Genomic DNA, 20728 nt, shown 5'->3' on the forward strand with positions numbered 1-20728 from the left:
TATGCCTATACTAAAGTGTTGGCCAAGATCTCAGAAAGACTTCGGCTTGAAAACTTCCAAGCAGTATTCAAAGTATTTTAGTTATGTCTCACAAAACAGTACATTAAGATTCCTCAAATGGCACATCTTATCATCAAAATGCGGTCTGTTGGGAAGGTTCAAATTGCATCAGTTAAGCCCATTCCATCTACATCCTTGTCTGTGTCAGTCCAAGAAATTAAGAATTGATGAAAATGATATTAAGGTGTTTAGAAAACCAAGTGGGCAAAGATCGCACAGTGGAAGTAGAAGCAGAGAAAAATTTGATAAATAGGTAAATATTGCTAACATCACTGTAAGCCTGAAAAAATGTGTCAGCCTTACCAGTGCCCGAATAAGGAAAGCTAGAAAGGGTAGACAATAGTAGCTGAGTGTTCTACCTCTGTACCCACATCAAGCCGCCAATATCACCTACTTATTAACAATCAAAATGGTGAAACGATATTTTTCTGGTAGATAGCAGTGCAGATTTGTTTATTTTATTATTTTCAAAATGCAAGAAAGTTAAACCCATGAATTTCAGTATTTATGCTGCAAATGGGTCAGAAATAAAAACTTACAGTTCAGAGCTGTTAACCATTAATTTAGGGCTCAAACAAAATTTTGAATGGCCATTCATCATGGCAGACATATCAAAAGGCATGTGGGGTGAGGGGTCCCAATTTCCTTCCTCATTATGGTTTACTCAGTGTACAAAATAAAAGGTTAATAGACAACAACACCAAATAAAAAATTTCAGCGGAGGTAACCACTGTGAATTCTAAGTACTAAGTAAAGCTCCCTCTATGCAGCATGCCAGTTCCCAAACTTTTGGAGAAATTTCCTGAACTAACAAAATCAGCCACAGTACCAAAGGTGTCGAAGCACAAACTGCAGCATTATAGCACTATGTCTAGTGATCCACCAGTATACAGTAAAGTCCTTAGATCGAACCGATGTAAACTGCAAACTGCTAAAAATGAATTTCAGTTTATACTAAATTACAATGGGCCAGTCCACGACAATTTGTTACAAAGCCAAATAGTAATGAGATTATGGAGATTATCACCATCTGAATGACAGAGTCTCCCAGCCCGGTACCCACTAGTTGACGTAATTTTATGCTGCAAAATAAAACTATATTCTTAAAAACTGACCTTCTGAAACCATATTACCAAATTACATAAGTCCTTTGGACTTTGTAATACACCTAGCACATTTCGGAGGTAAAACATGATGATTTAAGGGAACTAGATTTATTTTTCCGTATTGGGATGATATTTTAATAGCATCTGAGTCACCAGAGCAACATGTTGAGCATTTAAATTCACTCTTTAAACAGCTGATTAAGTATGGTCTCATGATAAATGTTGTAAAAACAGTATTTGGTGCACGAGAGCTAACACATTTAATTACACCTGCAGAAAGGAAGCCATATCAAGAAAGGGTTGCGACAATAACAGACTACAAAAAAAAAACCAGAACAGTTTGTGAACTCTGACCATTCTTAGGGATCATCAATTTCTATCAACAGTGTTTGGAACATGCTACTGAAAAACCAAACTTTGCTGAATGATTACCTAAAAGGTACGTCTAAAAATAACCCAAGATTGGACAGTTCCAAAAATGCAAAGATCTCGCAAATGCTATGCTTTTGACATTTTCTGGTTTGTATGACTCTCTTGTATTATTTGTGCATGCATCAGATTTTGCAGCAGATGCAACAGTGGTAAGATAAATACTGGAAACTGACTGGATATTTTTCCCTTCCTTCTTTTTCCACAATGCCACAGAAGAAGTATTTCACATATGACAGAGAGCTGCTTAGTATCTACGTGGCTGTCAAATACTTCCAATATCTGTTAGAAGGAAGAGACTTCATTATTTATACTGACCAGGCTCCTATAACACATGCATTTATGCAAAAGAATGGGAAAGTAATGCCAATACAACCACGTTACCTCCAGTATATTTCACAGCTTATTACAGATCTGTGAAATACATCTGGTAAAGTAAATGTTGTCCCTGATAGCTTGATAAAGGCTTGAAGAATTAGTTCCAGTTAACAATCAAGATATAACCCAGGCACAAGGAGATGATAAAGAACTTTATCAACTACGGTCTAGCCGTCGAGCATCACTTAAATTAAAATACCTTTTGACACAAGGAGGAAAACAACTGTGGTGTGATGTGTCAACACAAAGCCCTTATATTCCTGAGTCATCTAGATATCCTATTTTGGCTCTCCTAGACATTAAGACGAATGTAAGCATGGTCTAATTAAGGTTTGTCTGGATCAATATAAAGAGGATGTACGAACCTGGTTGAAAACATGTACTGCTTGTTAAAAAAAAAAAAACAATGAAGTATCATTATATGTTCTAGTGCCTTATGCCTATTTTGTAGTAACGACTACTTCAAAATAATTCACTTTGACTTGATAAAACCAATGCCTCCTCCTGATTAATATAATATTTATTTAACATGCCTCCAACGCACACAAGCAGGAGTAGTATCATGAGCATTTTTCAATTGTTGGATCACTAAATCTGGAAAGCCAAACTGAGTAGTGACCAACTGCGCAAGACAGTTTAAATCTGAGCTGTTCCATGCACTATCAAAAATATGTGCTTGTAATCAAACCCAAACTACAGCATATCACCCTTAATCAAATAGAAAAATTGAAAGATTTCATCGTGGGCACCTAAGCAGCCATCCAAGCCTATGCAACTGATAAATGGACTCAAATAACACCTGTAACCCTTCTTGGTCTTCAATGCTCTATCAGACAAACACTAATGTCACATTTGCAGAAATGGTTTATGGTTCGCCCATCAGGATACTAGATGATTTTTTTTTTCTCAGAAGTATGGCACGGAAAGGCCTGCAGACCTACCAACATTTCTGTCACAAGTGAAACAGTACATGAATCGCCTGAAACCTGCTCAATATCTCCACAAAACAAAGAAAACATCACGCATACACTAGGATGTCCACAACTCTTGTGTTAGTAAGTGAAGAAGGCATTAGAGCCACCATATGAAGGCCCATACGAAGTAATTGAAATGACCCTAAAATTTTATTTGGACTTAAAGTGAAAGATAATGTAACAATTATCTCGAGTAATTGACTAAACCCACCATATATGATGAGAGAGAGTGATAAACAGCCTGAAGACACTCCACAGTTGAACTGTCAGCCCAGGGTCAACAACCAGAATGTGCAGATGGTGAAAAACCAAGAACAACATGATCTGGTCATGAAATTTGATTTCCAACATGGTCAGTTGAAGTCCTAAACTGGCTACGCTACTGAGAAGGGAGTGATGAGGGAACATTACAAATTACTATTTTTATTTGCGTGTGTTTATAAAATGTTTGTTGCAATAATGTTGGCATAATAAAATTATGATGGTTTGGAAATTAACAAAAAAAGAGAAAATTGTTCTGTTGTTGTTGTAACTAAGATTTATTGTGTGCACAATAAGAAAATAAAATAAACGAAAAAATCCAAGTTAAATGAATGTTGATACACTTATTATGCAACAATTCTTGTGGCCCTCTTCTGTAATTTTGGAAACCGTTCTACTTGATACAGTTGTTCCCCAGCAAAGAGTCCCATAGTTACTAACTGAATGTGTGTGTAAATAGCATGTAACTAAAAGGCATTGGTTATTATGTACTGTTGACAGGACTCGAAAGACATAATGCGCTAATGATATTCTGTTTGCATCTGTCTTAGTGTATGCACACCACTTCAAGTGGGCATCAATCATTCCTACAAATTTTGTGTTTGTTATGCAGTCTATAGAGGTAGTTCCTGTGTTTTCAAACTGAAATGCAAGACATTTGTTTTCTTTAAGTTCAATGTCATTTTATCGTGCATTGACCAACTGCAGACTTCCTTGAGAGGTTCATTTGTATTCTCTGCAAAGACTTCTCGTTTTCTCAGTAACTATAATGTTGGTGTCATCAACAAAGAGGCTAATATTTTCCCCATGACTAACACTATGTGGGATACCCAAAGCAAACCGGAATTATTTTATAAAAGCTATGTATTTTCAAATTGTTTAAAAAACAACTTTATCCCCTTCAAAATATTCTCCAATACAACTAATACGTTTGACCACCAGTGCTTCCACTGTTTGAAACATTTTTTTAGACTTCTTTTAAATGGCTGACAGCTCCTTACTCATTTTTCCTCGACTTCTTCAATGTTGTCAAATCTGTGTCCTTTCAAGCCCTTTTTCATGTGTGAAAATAAGGAAAACTCACACACAGCCAGGTCAGGTGAGTAAGGTCCGTGGGGCAATGGAACAATGCCATTTGTAGCCAAAAACTGTCTAACAGGATGGCTGTGTGTGCCAAAGTGTTGTTGTGGTGGAAGAACCAGTCTTTTCGGTCCCAACTCTTTCATTAAAATTCGCTGAACCAAGCTCCAAGATCACCCATTAATCTCTTGACAGTTGATCAATTGTCTGTTGACAGTCTGTGAGCACAAGGTATCAATTTTTTTTTCATTATTTTCGTCGGTTCAGGCAATGAATGGAAGTCCAGAATGAGGTTTGTAATCAATCTACATGTCACCATTTTTAAATCTAGCAAACCACTCATAAATTTGAAATTTTCACATAGCATCATCTCTGTAAGCTGTTTTCCACATTAAAACAGCTTCAGCAGCATTTTTACTGAGTACAAAACAAAATTTCATGGCTGCAAGTTGTTCAGTTACACTTGCCATAATAAGAAACGAAACAAGAATAAAACAGAACAAGCTAGGTTGACAACACAGGTGGCAATGGACTGGCAATGAGTTGCACAACATATGTCAAGTGGCAGAAATGTGTACTACACAAGCTCCACCCACAGCAATGTCATTCCGATTTTTTTGACTCTCCCTCGTACTGGGAATTGTGGTGGCTGGATATACAATATCAATTTTTACGGACTACCTCTTCAAAGTGTACTAGTCCATCTTGTAGGTTGTCAGCATCAGATACTACATGGTTACTATGTACTAAAGTTTTAAATATGCTAATCATCTGAAGGATGGTGGCAACATGATGCCTGCAAGTACAAACTGGTACAGATGAGCTTATGATATATGCCATGCCCTAAAAATCCTTCCTGATATCAATATGAGAGATCCACCAATCTCTATTATTTATAAAAAATTTTACTTGTCTTGATCCCAATATAACATTACAAGCAGGTTATACTCAGTTTCGGTTGACTCGCAACAGCAGCAAACAGAAAAATTGGCTTTCAGGGTAAAAACTTTACAATTTTTGAAAACATGAAAATTTTTAGAAGTACTAAAACATTAAAAACAGTAATGACATTTATCATCCTTACATTGCAATTACAAACACGTCATCATTGTTTCAAAAGTATGTAATATATTTTCCAACTATTTAATATAATTAAATACAATTTCGCTATTGTAAGAAAAAGGGTGGGACAAATAGAAGTGGACTGGAGAACATAGTTCCAAGGCACAAAGAAACACAGCCGCTGGGTTGATTTGTTAGGACTCAATCATTTTCTGGTGTGCGGGCATGTTTCAGAATGTTTTTTTGACTTTTTCAAAACAGATCTTGTCAGATGCTATTTTTGGACTATGCATTGCATGGTACACTATTTCCACAAATTTGTTCTCATGTAACTTTCCACAATGAACACCTGCTGCTCCACTGTGAGTACCATCATCCCCCCTTTGCACTTCTCTACCCACACACACACACACACACACACACACACACAGCGCACACTACTCTCTGAACCAGTGTGGATCATGTGGCAGACATACACGTAGTGTGTGCATTGGGGGCGTCATTATATGCATACCTTCATGTTTAACTTTATCCATTCATCCAGGCCACTTTATTTGCCCCACCCTGTACAAGGAAAAAGAGCGGGAATGAAATAAGGCTCCCCTATCTTGAACACACACACACACACACACACACACACACACACACACACACACACACACACACACACATCTTTCTAATCAAAATGCATTAACATTCTTAGATTTTTCAGTAATTAACAATTAATTCCAAGCAACATTATTCCAGCCAGCAAATGCAAATCAGAGAAAACAACATTACTGTATGTTGACATTATATACACAAAGGAATTGGGGGAAAGTGAATAGAAGTACTTCATTCTAACCAGGTCCCTGTAACACACTGAAGCATACAGTGCACACTCTAACTGGTTTGTTCAATCCAAACTTCAGGATAGGTACAGCTCTGTCTGAACACTTGCTGCACAGGATTCGCCCACAGTGATTGCTGAAACACAGGCAAGTAATTAAACACATCACAAAAATGCAGGTAAACAGAAATGTGAGAAATTACCATTTTATTTAATACTTCTTTATCTACAAGGTAAGATTTACATCACTCACACACACACACACACACACACACACACACACACACACACACACACACACACACACAGAGAGAGAGAGAGAGAGAGAGAGAGAGAGAGAGAGAGAGAGAGAGTGTGAGTGTGTGTACTGCAATTTTCTTTTCTTTTTCTGTCTTCTCAAATGGACATATAGTTACAGTTAGCCCTTTTTGCTACATCAGAACTTACCTTTAGCACATGCAAAGTTTAACATTAACACCAGCATTTGTGTTGATGTCTCATATTACGTAATGCATTTAAATACAAGACAATGACTAATTCATCAATTAATCATCTGCTCAGAACCAACACTTTATCAGCGCAATTGCAGTGTCATAGCTTTGTGATCACAGATTGGAGCAGCAATCTGAAACACAGGGCAATCGACATGATGTGTTCTGAATCACGCTGACATTTAATGACGGTAGGGTAAAACTCTTAAGGACTTCTGGAAACACAACCTTGGTTTGCTGCCAGGTCACTTGGAGTGCTGCAAGTTTTGTTTCTTACTTTCTTCCACATTTGTTTGTTTCATAGTAAACAGAATCTGGTTTCATCACATTGTGTTCTTGAGGATTACTTCTTGTGCGTATCACACTTTCTGAATTGCACTGTGAACATGTTGCTCATATTGTGCTTTATTTTTGTTCACTTATCAGGTTGGGTAAATGATTACATATTTGTTTTTGTTTCATTGCATAGTGATCCGTGGACATTTGTTCCTGCTTAGGAACCTGCGTGTCAACTGCTCGATTTAAACATGCTGTAAGCATTTTGCTCATATTCAACTTTATTTCTGTTGTTATCTGGTGCTCACATTTAATGGAGTATTCCATGACAGCAGTTTTGACAAACTGCTATTCAGCTTTATTACATCTTGTCACAGAATTAGTATGTATTTCTGCTTTGAATCTTTGTCAAACAAGTCAGATTCTTGATTATTAAATACAATCTCAGCCTCATTATAGATATACTATAAAATTCAGAAAGCACGGTTGGGAATCACTTGCTTAGATATCAGGCACCAACATTTTATCATGTCTCTTTTGAATAAAACCTTTTTGTTTCTGTAGGCAGTCATCAATATGAGTAAAAATACTGTCCAGTTGTAGATTAGTGATGCCGTTTTATAGACTGTAAGTACTAATATTCAACAATGTACGAAAAGAGAGATTACTATTTACCCTAAAGAAGACACATTTAATTACGTAAAGGCACAATTGAAAGACACTTACATAAGGCTTTTGGCCACAGCCTTCACCAGCAGAAGAGAAGCACACACCATTCATACACAAAAGCAAGCATACCGCATGTGCACATGACCATGGACTCCAGCATCTCTGGCCAGAATGCCCGAGATGCTGGAGTTCGTTGTCATGTGTACGTGAGGTGCGCTTGCTTATATGTATGAATAGTGTTCGTTTCTTTTTTGCTGATGAACGGTGTGGCCAAAAACTTTATGTAAGTGTCTTAATTGTGCATGTCTCCTACTATTTAAAATATTTTCTTTACAGTAAGTAGCAATCTATCTTTTCCTACATTGTTGATACTCCTACCAGAAGTTTCCATTGTTTGAGTACTAATATTCAGTTTGTCATTCACTATGAATAAAAATTTTATCCTACCATTCATGATAAACTTCGTAAGTTTACAAGTTCTCTCATCATAATGAATGTAGGCACTTTTACATAAGCAAGAACATATTTAGGTATTACCTTAATGGTGATATATTCCTTATTACAATTAATGCTATTGGAGATCTTGGGTTTATATAGATGGTTCTTAGTGTCTGACAATCTACAACAACAGGTGGTGATTTAGCTTTGTTACAGGAAGTTAACATATACAGGGTGAATCATCTAAAATGTGCACTGCAAATATTGCGGAAATGGAAAGTGCTATTGAATTGCAGTAATACTTAGAAAGACTATTTTTTGTGCAAACACACACTTTTTAAATGAAATGAAGCCTATGGCATTAACAAACTAAAAGTATGGTAAATTACAATGTCACTGGTGTTTGTTGCATGATCCTACTGTGAGTCATTTATGAGATATTGTATTTTGAAAAGTTTCCACAGCAATACTTGCTTGTGATATTCTACCTAGGTACAATGTTGTTATGTTTGCTTACAGTGTGCTTGGGTTTGACACCTGTAGGCATTTTCTATGGGGGAAAGCTGAAATACGCTGTCTACAGCTGATAGTATGGAACGACATTACTGCAGCCTGCAATGACATTACTACAGCCTGCTCAGACATCTCTGCTGAAATGCTAACACATGTGCAGCAGTCATTCCACACCAGACTGGAAGCATGTACTGCCACAGCCAATGATCATTTTGAACACAATCTATGATGGTCAATTGTAGTTCTTCAGTGTGTGCTACCACAGGTTTTTTTGCAAGTGTTGCAGTAGGAACTATTCAAAATACAATACCTTGTAAAAGATTTGTGATGAAGTCACATTTAGTGATCATGGCCAGGTAAACCTCAAAAACATGCGCTATTGGTCTGCTGACAATCCTCGTTAGCTTTGTGAGGTGGAACATCAGCATCCACAGAGTGAAAACGTGTGGTATGGGAACTACTGAAAGGAACACCATGGCATTCTAATTTAACCTATTTTTAGTTTGTTAATGACAGTAGGTATTGTTTCACCTAAAAAGTGTATGTATGCACACAAAATACACTTTATAAGTATTATTACAATCTGTTGATTGGCTAACTATACAAATTCCTGACTACCAATCCATTCTGTGGAAACCGCACATCAATAGCACTTTCCATTTCTGCAAAATTTGCGGTGCAAGTTTTAGGTGATTCACCCTGTATAAGCAATGATCTGTAGACATCCTATTTTTATAGTTGGAAATAGTATTTGCAGTTCACTATAACTTTTAGTCATTTAATGTCACTCAGTTAAACCTATTGTATTTACTTCATACAATTAGTATGAATGTCACCACCTACAATTACTTCACAAACCAAATTTATGACTTTGTATACATTCCTGAACTAGTTATTTCATTGTAACACATGTATACCACTATGCTTCCTTCTTCCATAGTTATTTTTGACCGTTTATTTTGGCTACCGATTAGTAATTGTTTCTGTACTTACTCAGTTATTGCTTCTGGCCCCATCGTGCAATCTCACTTTGTTTGCGCAGGTGTATTTCTGTGAATATGCTATTAACCTCTGTACAACATTTCAGCAATATATTCTAAAATTTGCCATACAACTGCTATGAATGTCACTAATTACAACTGTTTCACAAATTGTATTTGCAATCCTGCATACATTTCACTATTAGCTACTGATTTAAAATTATTTCTCCATTTACTCTAATTAGCTACTGATTGAAAATTATTTCTCTACTTACTACAGCTGAGACTTCTGGCTGCATGATATGCTTCGCTGCTTCTTTTCACTGACAGGTTCCTAACTAGCACATTATTGACCTCCCTACACCTGTTTTGGCAACTAGTTTCTACACTTCACATCCATAGCATTCTATGATGTTTGTATCAACTTATCTTATTTGTTATTAATATGTAGGATTTTATATATTTGTTAATATGCAGGTGATATGCATTTACATTCTCATCTATGTTTTATGGCACCTATAGTTGCACAATTCGTTTTATTACTTCATCTTACTTTTACCCCCATTCCTTTTCTTGTATCTTTAAAGGACTATAGTACTATGCATGCATACACCTGATTATTTTTGATGTTTGCTAATGATGCAGTAATTCCAAGTATGTATCATTTTTGTCTTCAATCAAACAATGGAAAATCCAGGATGGAAAGTAACAATATTGTGAAAAGGAAAGTTGCTACTCACCTCATAGCGGGGAGATGCAGAGTCACCTCAGTTGCCAGAGACTGCAGCCATGTGTGTGAGAGTTCTGTTTGCATGAGTATGTATGACTGTTGATGAAACCTTCTTCCAGGTAGCTGCGTCGATAATCCGCAACGTTTCGATGAGTGTCATTCTCATCATCTTCGGGCGAAAATGATGAGAATGACACTGATCGAAACAGTGCGGGTTTTCGACGCAGCAACCCGGATGGAAGCTCGAGAAGATTTCATCAGCAGTATACACCGGGAAAGCCTACATTCACATCTGTGTATGTCTGTGTTTGTTGTCTAATTTTGACGAAGGCCTTACTGGCCAAAACCTTTATTTGTGACAGTTTCTGTCTTTAATTTTTTTAAACTTTTCATTCTTAAATTTTCAAATTATCTCAACCAGCTTGTGCTTATTTAAAGTATATTATTCTGTAGTCTTCTGAAGAAGGGAACTATGTGTCTGAAACTTGTATGGAAATAAAATTTCTTTTGTGCAAGTTGTTGCTGATTTTTTCAACAGTTTCTGAAGAGAGATAAAGGACTAGAAATTTTAATTATTTTATTATATGAAACAATGCGAAATAAGGGAAAGGTAACCACCTACCTATAGTGGACCCAGGTGTGGAGTATAGAAAAATATACCAAAGAACAGTATTCACACTAACTTTTAAGCTCTTGCTCTTGATTATAATAAAAGTACACACATTCACACAATTAACAACACCAGACACCCAAACAAGTACTCCCATGGCTGCAGCGAGATTGATTATCTATTACTGAAAGCAGTTGCCTGGACTGGTGGTGCAGAGGGGATAGGAAAGGATGCATGAGGCAAGGACAGGCTAGTGGGAATGACCGAAATAGCTCTTTCAATAGATCATTCAGTGGTTGCACAAAAGGAAGAAAGAATTAAGTGGATACAGCTTAGTACCCGCTGTCTAGGGGTAGCGTCTTTGATTCATAATCAAAACGTCTTTGGTCCCAGGTTCGATCCTTGCCACTGCCTAAATTTTGATAAATAATCAGCATTGGCGGCCGAAGACTTCCGGCATAAGAAGTCAGCCTCATTCTGCCAACGGCCTTGTCAAAGAGGGCGGAGGAGCGGATAGAGGTTCAGGGCACTCTTTTGTCCTAGGGGTGGGAAATTGCCCCTAAAGGTGGAAGAATCAGCAATGATCAACGACATGAGGATGCAGAAGGCAATGGAAACCACTGCATTAAAGACACGTAACGTGTATCCACAGGACATGTGGCCTGTAATTGAAGAAGTGTCATCATGATCTCTCCATTGGAAAAAGATTCCGGAATAGTCCCCCATTCGGATCTCCGGGAGGGGACTGCCAAAGGGGAGGTTACCATGAGAAAAAGATTGAATAATCAACGAAAGGATAACGTTCTATGAGTCGGGGTGTGGAATGTCAGAAGCTTGAATGTGGTAGGGAAACTAGAAAATCTGAAAAGGGAAATGCAAAGGCTCAATCTAGATATAGTACGGGTCAGTGAAGTGAAGTGGAAGGAAGACAAGGATTTCTGGTCAGAAGAGTATCGGGTAATATCAACAGCAGCATAAAATGGTATAACAGGTGTAGGATTCGTTATGAATAGGAAGGTAGGGCAGAGGGTGTGTTACTGTGAACAGTTCAGTGACCAGGTTGTTCTAATCAGAATCGACAGCAGGCCAACACCGACAACGATAGTTCAGGTATACATGCCGACGTCGCAAGCTGAAGATGAACAGATAGAGAAAGTGTATGAGGATATTGAAAGGGTAATGCAGTATGTAAAGGGGGATGAAAATCTAACAGTCACGGGCGACTGGAATGCAGTTGTAGGGGAAGGAGTAGAAGAAAAGGTTACAGGAGAATATGGGCTTGGGACAAGGAATGAAAGAGGAGAAAGACTAATTGAGTTCTGTAACAAGTTTCAGCTACTAATAGCGAATACCCTGTTCAAGAATCGCAAGAGGAGGAGGTATACTTGGAAAAGGCCGGGAGATACGGAAAGATTTCAATTAGATTACAACATGGTCAGATAGAGATTCCGAAATCAGATACTGGATTGTAAGGCGTACCCAGGAGCAGATATAGACTCAGATCACAATATAGTAGTGATGAAGAGTAGGCTGAAGTTCAAGACATTAGTCAGGAAGAATCAATACACAAAGAAGTGGGATACGGAAGTACTAAGGAATGACGAGATACGTTTGAAGTTCTCTAACGCTATAGATATAGCAATAAGGAATAGCGCATTAGGCAGTACAGTTGAAGAGGAATGGACATCTCTAAAAAGGGCCATCACAGAAGTTGGGAAGGAAAACATAGGTACAAAGAAGGTAGCTGCGAAGAAACCATGGGTAACAGAAGAAATACTTCAGTTGATTGATGAAAGGAGGAAGTACAAACATGTTCCGGGAAAATCAGAAATACAGATATACAAGTCACTGAGGAATGAAATAAATAGGAAGTGCAGGGAAGCTAAGACGAAATGGCTGCAGGAAAAATGTGAAGACATCGAAAAAGATATGATTGTCGGAAGGACAGACTTAGGATAAAGGAAAGTCAAAACAACCTTTGGTGACATTAAAAGCAACGGTGGTAACATTAAGAGTGCAACGGGAATTCCACTGTTAAATGCAGAGGAGAGAGCAGATAGGTGGGAAGAATACATTGAAAGCCTCTATGAGGGTGAAGATTTGTCTGATGTGATAGAAGAAGAAACAGGAGTCGATTTAGAAGAGATAGGGGATCCAGTATTAGAATCGGAATTTAAAAGAGTTTTGGAGGACTTACGGTCAAATAAGGCAGAAGGGATACATAACATTCCATCAGAATTTCTAAAATCATTGGGGGAAGTGGCAACAAAATGACTATTCATGTTGGTGTGTAGAATATATGAGTCTGGCACAATTCCGAAGACGGCAAGAGCTGACAAGTGCGAGAATTATCTCACAATCAGCTTAACAGCTCATGCATCGAAGCTGCTTACAAGAATAATATACAGAAGAATGGAAAAGAAAATTGAGAATGCGCTAGGTGACGATCAGTTTGGCTTTAGGAAACGTAAAGGAATGAGAGAGTCAATTCTGACGTTACAGCTAATAATGGAAGCAAGGCTAAAGAAAAATCAAGACACTTTCATAGAATTTGTCGACCTGGAAAAAGCGCTCGACAATATAAAATGGTGCAAGCTGTTCGAGATTCTGAAGAAAGTAGGGGTAAGCTATAGGGAGAGACGGGCTGTATACAATACGTACAACAACCAAGAGGGAATAATAAGGGTGGACGATCAAGAACGAAGTGCTCGTATTAAGAAGGTTGTAAGACAAGGCTGCAGCCTTTTGCCCTTACTCTTCAATCTGTACATCGAGGAAGCAATGATGGAAATAAAAGAATGGTTCAGGGGTGGGATTAAAATACAAGGTGAAAGGATATCAATGATACGATTCGCTGATGACATTGCTATCCTGAGTGAAAGTGAAGAAGAATTAAATGATCTGCTCAACAACGGAATGAACAGTCTAATGAGTACACAGTATGGTTTGAGAGTAAATCGGAGAAAGACGAAGGTAATGAGAATTAGTAGAAATGAGAACAGTGAGAAACTTAACACCAGGATTGAGGGTCACGAAGTCAATGAAGTTAAGGAATTCTGCTACCTAGGCAGTAAAATAACCAATGACGGACGGAGCAAGGAGGACATCAAAAGCAGACTCGCTATGGCAAAAAAGGCATTTCTGGCCAAGAGAAGTCTACTAATGTCAAATACCGGCCTTAATTTGAGGAAGAAATTTCTGAGGATGTACGTCTGGAGCACAGCATTGTATGGTAGTGAAACATGGACTGTGGGAAAACCGAACAGAAGAGAATCGAAGCATTTGAGATGTGGTGCTATAGACGAATGTTTAAAATTAGGTGGACTGATAAGGTAAGGAATGAGGAGGTTCTACGCAGAATCGGAGAGGAAAGCAATATGTGGAAAACACTGATAAGGAGAAGGGACAGGATGATAGGACATCTGCTAAGACATGAGGGAATGACTTCCATGGTACTAGAGGGAGCTGTAGAGGGCAAAAACTGTAGAGGAAGACAGAGATTGGAATAAGTCTAGCAAATAATTGAGGACGTAGGTTGCAAGTGCTACTCTGAGATGAAGAGGTAAGCACAGGAAAGGAATTCGTGGTGGGCTGCATCAAACCAGTCAATAGACTGATGACAAAAAAAAACAGAATATATATATATATATATATATATATATATATATATATATATATATATATATAATGGAAGGAAACATTCCACATGGGAAAAATTATATATAAAAACAAAGATGAGGTGACTTACCGAACAAAAGCGCTGGCAGGTCGATAGACACACAAACAAACACAAACACACACACAAAATTCAAGCTTTCGCAACAAACTGTTGCCTCATCAGGAAAGAGGGAAGGAGAGGGGAAGACGAAAGGAAGTGGGTTTTAAGGGAGAGGGTAAGGAGTCATTCCAATCCCGGGAGCGGAAAGACTTACCTTAGGGGGAAAAAAGGACAGGTATACACTCGCACACACGCACATATCCATCCACACATACAGACACAAGCAGACATATTTAAATATGTCTGCTTGTGTCTGTATGTGTGGATGGATATATGCGTGTGTGCGAGTGTATACCTGTCCTTTTTTCCCCCTAAGGTAAGTCTTTCCGCTCCCGGGATTGGAATGACTCCTTACCCTCTCCCTTAAAACCCACTTCCTTTCGTCTTCCCCTCTCCTTCCCTCTTTCCTGATGAGGCAACAGTTTGTTGTGAAAGCTTGAATTTTGTGTGTGTGTTTGTGTGTCTATCGACCTGCCAGCGCTTTTGTTCGGTAAGTCACCTCATCTTTGTTTTTTTTTATATATATATATATATATATATATATATATATATATATATATATATATATATATATATGAGAGAAAGAGATACAGCATTTATATGAGAGAGAGAGATACAGCATATATATGAGAGAGAGAGAGAGAGAGAGAGAGAGAGAGAGAGAGAGAGAGAGAGAGAGAGAGAGAATGCCTACATTGGGAGGGCGGTAGGAGAAGAGTGGTGAGAGAAGGCAGTGCACTATTTGGATGGGAAAGGAGTGACGTAGACAGAAGGAGTGAGAAAGTAAGGTGAAGCGGACAGACAATTCTCACCTGCACAGTTTAGAAAAAGTTGCGCGTGAATGGAGTATCCGAACAGACTGCTTAGTGATGCAGTTGTTGAAGTCATTTGTGTTGGGGTGTGCAGCATGTTTGGCAACTGAACGATCAAGTTTGCAGTTCACTATAGTTTGGTTGCAGTTCACTATAGTTTGGCAGAGCCATTAATGTGAGTAGGCAGTTGGTTGCCTCTCATGTAACACAGAGAGTGATGAACAATATGTGTACAATATCCGATATATAAGATGGCTGCTTTCACTCATTACACTGGGTAGGAAATAACTGGTGACTGGACAGCAGTAGGATGTGGTAGGTGGGTGTCTGGGACAGTTCTTGCACCTGGGCCGACAACAAGGGAAGACCACAAGGGATACAGGACTGGGAGCAGGACTGGAATAGCAATTAACAAGGATATTCTCTAAGTCAGTGGTTCTCAAACTGTTTTCCTCGGAGCCCCTCTTCACTAGAAAAAATAGTATCAGCTCCGCCCCCCTCCCCCCCAGCCTATTATTATTAATAAAAATAGTCATATTTTATATTTTTTCCTTATTTTGTTTACCAAACTCAATTTAAAAAGATTATATGCAGCAGAAGCCAAAAATAACATGACTTATTATAATGAAAATACGGAACAAATTTTTTATCTTTATCACATTTTCTTTTTTTCAAAAACTATGATATGACTGTTATTTACACTTTAGCAAACAAGAGTTACAAGAACAATAGAAATTTAAATTAAAAAGTTCAGTGTAATGGATGAGCTTGCTTTTGAGAACAAAGTTTCTCAAGATGTGGAGGAATAACAGAAAGAACCACTAGAGTTCTTTGTTTACATTTAGCTTTGAACTGTAGTTCAACTTCATAGCTGACAAATCTGAAAATCCAGGCTCACACAAGTATTTTGCTGCAAAAGGAATCAGCAACTTCATCGCATTTTGGCTTAGCATTGGGAAGTCCTTGCTAATATGTATCCAAAATTCCAACAAAGACACTTCATTAAATTTACTCTTCAGTGAAGTATCACAAGTGATTTCAATAAGTTGTTCTTGTTCTTCTATATTTAGAAATGATGATCCATGTGCATTTATGAATGGATTTTTAACCCAATTAAATTTATCAAAATCGTTGCTGAAATATTTCTCAAAGTGAACTTTTAATGTTGCAAGATGATGAAGAAAGCAAGCTTTTATCACCATTGGAAGTAACGGATTATCTGCATCCTCTAATAGTGACACTGGAGGAGGGAACATATCTTGTATGCCACTCTCCATTCGGTTTTGCCACAGCTCTAATTTCTTTATGAACACCTTCACCTTTTCATTCAAAGATAGTACATTTGCCCAATTACCTTGAAGTGAAGTGTTAAGAATATTTAGTTTCTCAAAAATACCTGTGAGGTAAGCCATTTTAAGTAAAAAATCTCCATTGCTGAAACAGTCTGCTGAACAGAGACTTCTCTCCTTTAAAAAACAGAATTCCTCAGTTCAAAAATTCTTTTCAATACTTTACCCCTTGAAAGCCATCGAGCATTACTGAAAAAGAGCAACTGAGTGTGTTCAGCACCCATCTCCACACATAGCACTTTCAAAAGACTCGAAGGTATAGATTTTGCCTTAATAATATTAGCTGTTTGTATAACTGTTTGCAGAACTTCATGAAGGGGTGGATTAAGTTCTTTAGCAGCCATAGCCTCCCGATGTATCATGCAGTACCCATACAGTATCAGGAGCTACAGCTTTAACTTTCGCTTGCAATCCACCACAAATTCCAGACATAGAGCGCACTCTGTCTGTGCATACTCCAATGTACCTATTCCATGTTATACTGTTTTGATTAAAAGAAGTATTGAGCATGTCCAAAAGGCTTTCAGCTGTAGCTGTTTTCAGTATCGGCTCACAGAAAAGAAATTCCTCTCAAATATTAAATTCATCAACAAAATGAGCATAAGCAATCAAATGAGCATCTTTATGACTGTCAGTTGCTGCGTCCAATTGAAATGCAAAATAGATGTTGGGCAATTTATCGATTAACTGCTCGAGTAAATCGTCAAAAATGTCCAAAATTCTTCTATGCACTGTCATTAGAGACAGAAATACTTTTCAACTGTTGAGCACATGAGTTGCCAAACATTGTTGATACTATATCAATCGCTGCTGGTAAAACCAGAGTTTCCGCAACCTTGTGTGGTTTCTTGCATTTAACAACACTATTAGGAATCTGGTAAGAGGCTTAGAAGGTCTTAGATGTTACATTCATTGTTTTAGCAAAGTTCCTCTGGGTAGATAATAAAACATTTAGTTTCCTGACAAAAAAAAAATTTGGTTTTCCTGTTAATTCTGGATGTTTGGTTTCCAGATGTCTCTTTAACTTGTTAGGTTTCATGCTATCAGCAGCTAAAATCATTAAACAACCTACACACTGCGAACATGTTTGTAGTTTTTGTGAAGCCTAGCAATAAAGAGTTCTCATCATACCTCCTTGTTTTCGCTTTTGGAGTATCTCCCTCCTCTCCTCCAGTTGACAGACCACTGCTGTCTCGATGTTTGTCACTAATCAGGAACTGCTTCATACTGCAGTCAAGTCTTCCTCATAAAGTCTGTAATTATAAGACTATAATTATAGTCAACACTATAAGGATGCATTGAGATACACGAGCCAAATCTCACACCGCGCAGTATAGTTAGGGAAACAGTAATGGTGCAGGCGACAAAGGGTATTCCGCTGACTGTCAAAGGAAGCAACGCCATCTAGGAAAAAAGCCTATTCAGCTCACAGGTGTAGGCTTTGATCCTAGGTGGTGCAGAAGGAAGCCGCACAGCTCGACCGATTATTTCAAACAATGCTGAAAATGTGACAGAGTTTCATTGTCGTCGACCACGTCTCACGTTAACACCGAGGTCGAGTGAAATTCAAACTAGGTCAGCGGCATGCCATTTGTTTGACAAAAGTTGAACCTAATTGTTTGTTACTGAGAATTTTTTCTGTCCCCTCCCCCTCAACATAATGCACTCCCTCCTTGGGGTCACACCCCACAGTTTGAGAACTCCTGCTATAATACCGTTGCTTTTCACATGTCTGAGCCCTCTAGCCGACTATGTTGATTCCTCTGGTTCTGTGCCTGCACTGCTGAGCATTCTTCTGTGGACAGGGCCCACTTATTCAATATCGATTGCACTAGTAGGCTGGCTGCAGTTCCAGAGAAGATGTAGCACATTCCTCCGATATTTTAAGTTCTGCTCTAGTTCCTCTAGTTATTTTACTGATGATGGTTTCATATTTTTTGATGCAAATTTAGTGCAGGAGGATAGGGGACTTCTATTATTTACCCTTACAGTGATTTAAGAACATTATGTATTGAAAGGTACCGGTTTGTCACCTGAAGATGCGACTATAATGCTGCAAAACTAGTCATGGGTGATTTTAACGCAGCAGTTGCAGTTTTCATCAGTTGAAATATATTCTCGCACCTGTGGATGTCCCTCATACAAAGTGATTTGTCTTTTACTTCGGTTTTGACTGTTGCAGGACTTTCAGTTTCCTGCTTGAAGTCTACTGGGAAGTTCTATTGACTTTTCACCAACTACAAAACTCCATTCCGAAAACGCTAGTGATGGATGTGTAATCTATATGAAAATTAAATGATAGAAACTCCAAGTTGAAATATCACCAACATAATGAAAAGATAGATTACTACTCACCATGAAGATGGCATTTGAGTTGCAGACAGGCACAGCGAAAAAACATTTACTCGTTATCTTTTGGCCAAAGCCCTCTTTGGAAAAGGAAACACACACACAACATTCATTCACACAAGCAAGCACACCTCATGCACACATGACCACCAGCTCCAGCAGCTCACACCGGAATACAACTATCTCACATAGAACAGAAGCAACAACCTGGATTAAGTGGAGAAGGGGGAAGGATAGCCGGATAAGGGGTTGGTGGAGAGAAGTGAGCTGTCTGGCAGAGTGTGCAGGGATTAGGTTGCCAATGGTGTACCGGGAGCCTGTGGGGCAGAGAAGGGGAAAGACGACCGGGTGTGTTGGCAGCATACAAAGAGGGTTTGGGGACAAGAATAGGGAGGAGGTGTTAGGATATAGGGGGTGGAAACTGTTGGGTGGAGGGTATGAAGACAATAGGTTACCATAGGTTGAGGCTGGGATAATTTTGGGAGTGGAGAATTTGTTGTAAGGATAACTTGCATCTGTGATGTTCCGAAAAGTAGATGGTGGAGGTGAGGATCCCGATGGCCTGATTTATGAAGCAGCCAATGACATCATGCATGTTATGTTCAGTTGCATATTGTGTCACTGTGTGGTCTACTTTGCCCTTCGCCACAATTTCGGCATTGGCCATTCAACCTTGTGGACAGCTGGTTGGTAGTCATACCAATATAAGAAGCTGTGCAATGATTGCAGCAGAGCTGGTATATGAGAGCTCCTTTCACAGGCGGCCCGGCCTCTGATGGGGTAGAATAAGCATGTGACAGAACGGAAGTGGGATTTACTGGATGGGGGGACTGTGCAGGTCTTGCATGTAGGTCTTCCACAAGGACATGACTCCTGTGGCAAGGGTTTCGGGTTTGGGTTGGAAGTGGCATAGCGGTGGACTAGGATGTTGTGGAGGTTTGCTTGCATGACGGAACACCACTTTAGGAGGGGTGGGAAGGATCTTCAGTAGGATGTCCATAATTTCATGGCATGATGAAAGGTAATCAAAGCTCTGACTAAGGGCATGGTTTATTTGCTCCAGTCTAGAGCAATACGGGGTGATGAAGGTGGCACTCCTTTGTAGCTGGCTCTTGGGGATGGTATGAGGATAGGGGCTTTGTGGGGGAAATGGGATGGGAAATCTGTTTGCAGACAAAACCTGGGGGATAATGCCTATCTGTGAAGGCCCTGATGAGATCCTCAGTATAATGGGCAAGGGAGTTCTTGTCACTGCAGATAAGCAGTGGGATTTTTTGGGGTGGAAGTGATGGCAGCTGTTAGTGGTTGTTGGGTTTAACGTGGGATAGAGGTGTAGACAGAGCCATCAGAGAAGAGGAGTTCAATGTCCAGGAAGGTGCCACACAGAGTTGAGGAAGACCAGGTGAAGTGGATGGGAGAGGAAGTGCTGAGGTTGTGAAGGAATGAGGACTGGGTGTGTTGGCCCTGAGTCCAGATCATGAAGATATCACCAATGAACCTGAAACAAACTGGGAGTTTGGAGTTTTGGGAGGCTAGAAAGGACTTCCCTAGAAA

The 20728-nt window shown here is 38.9% G+C and overlaps 1 protein-coding gene across 1 annotated transcript in view; it reads right to left on the reverse strand.

Moving 5' to 3' along the window:
* Positions 1-5395: 5395 nt before the first annotated feature.
* Positions 5396-20728, reverse strand: part of LOC124545233 (rabankyrin-5-like) — a 71046-nt gene continuing 55713 nt past the window's right edge. Inside the window, exon 6 of the mRNA XM_047124104.1 lies at positions 5396-6316. Coding sequence (XP_046980060.1) covers positions 6190-6316 — 127 coding nt within the window. The 3' untranslated portion in view covers positions 5396-6189. The remainder of the gene's footprint in view (positions 6317-20728) is intronic.

The sequence above is a fragment of the Schistocerca americana genome, chromosome 8 (assembly GCF_021461395.2).
Source record: "Schistocerca americana isolate TAMUIC-IGC-003095 chromosome 8, iqSchAmer2.1, whole genome shotgun sequence".
NCBI lineage: Eukaryota > Metazoa > Arthropoda > Insecta > Orthoptera > Acrididae > Schistocerca > Schistocerca americana.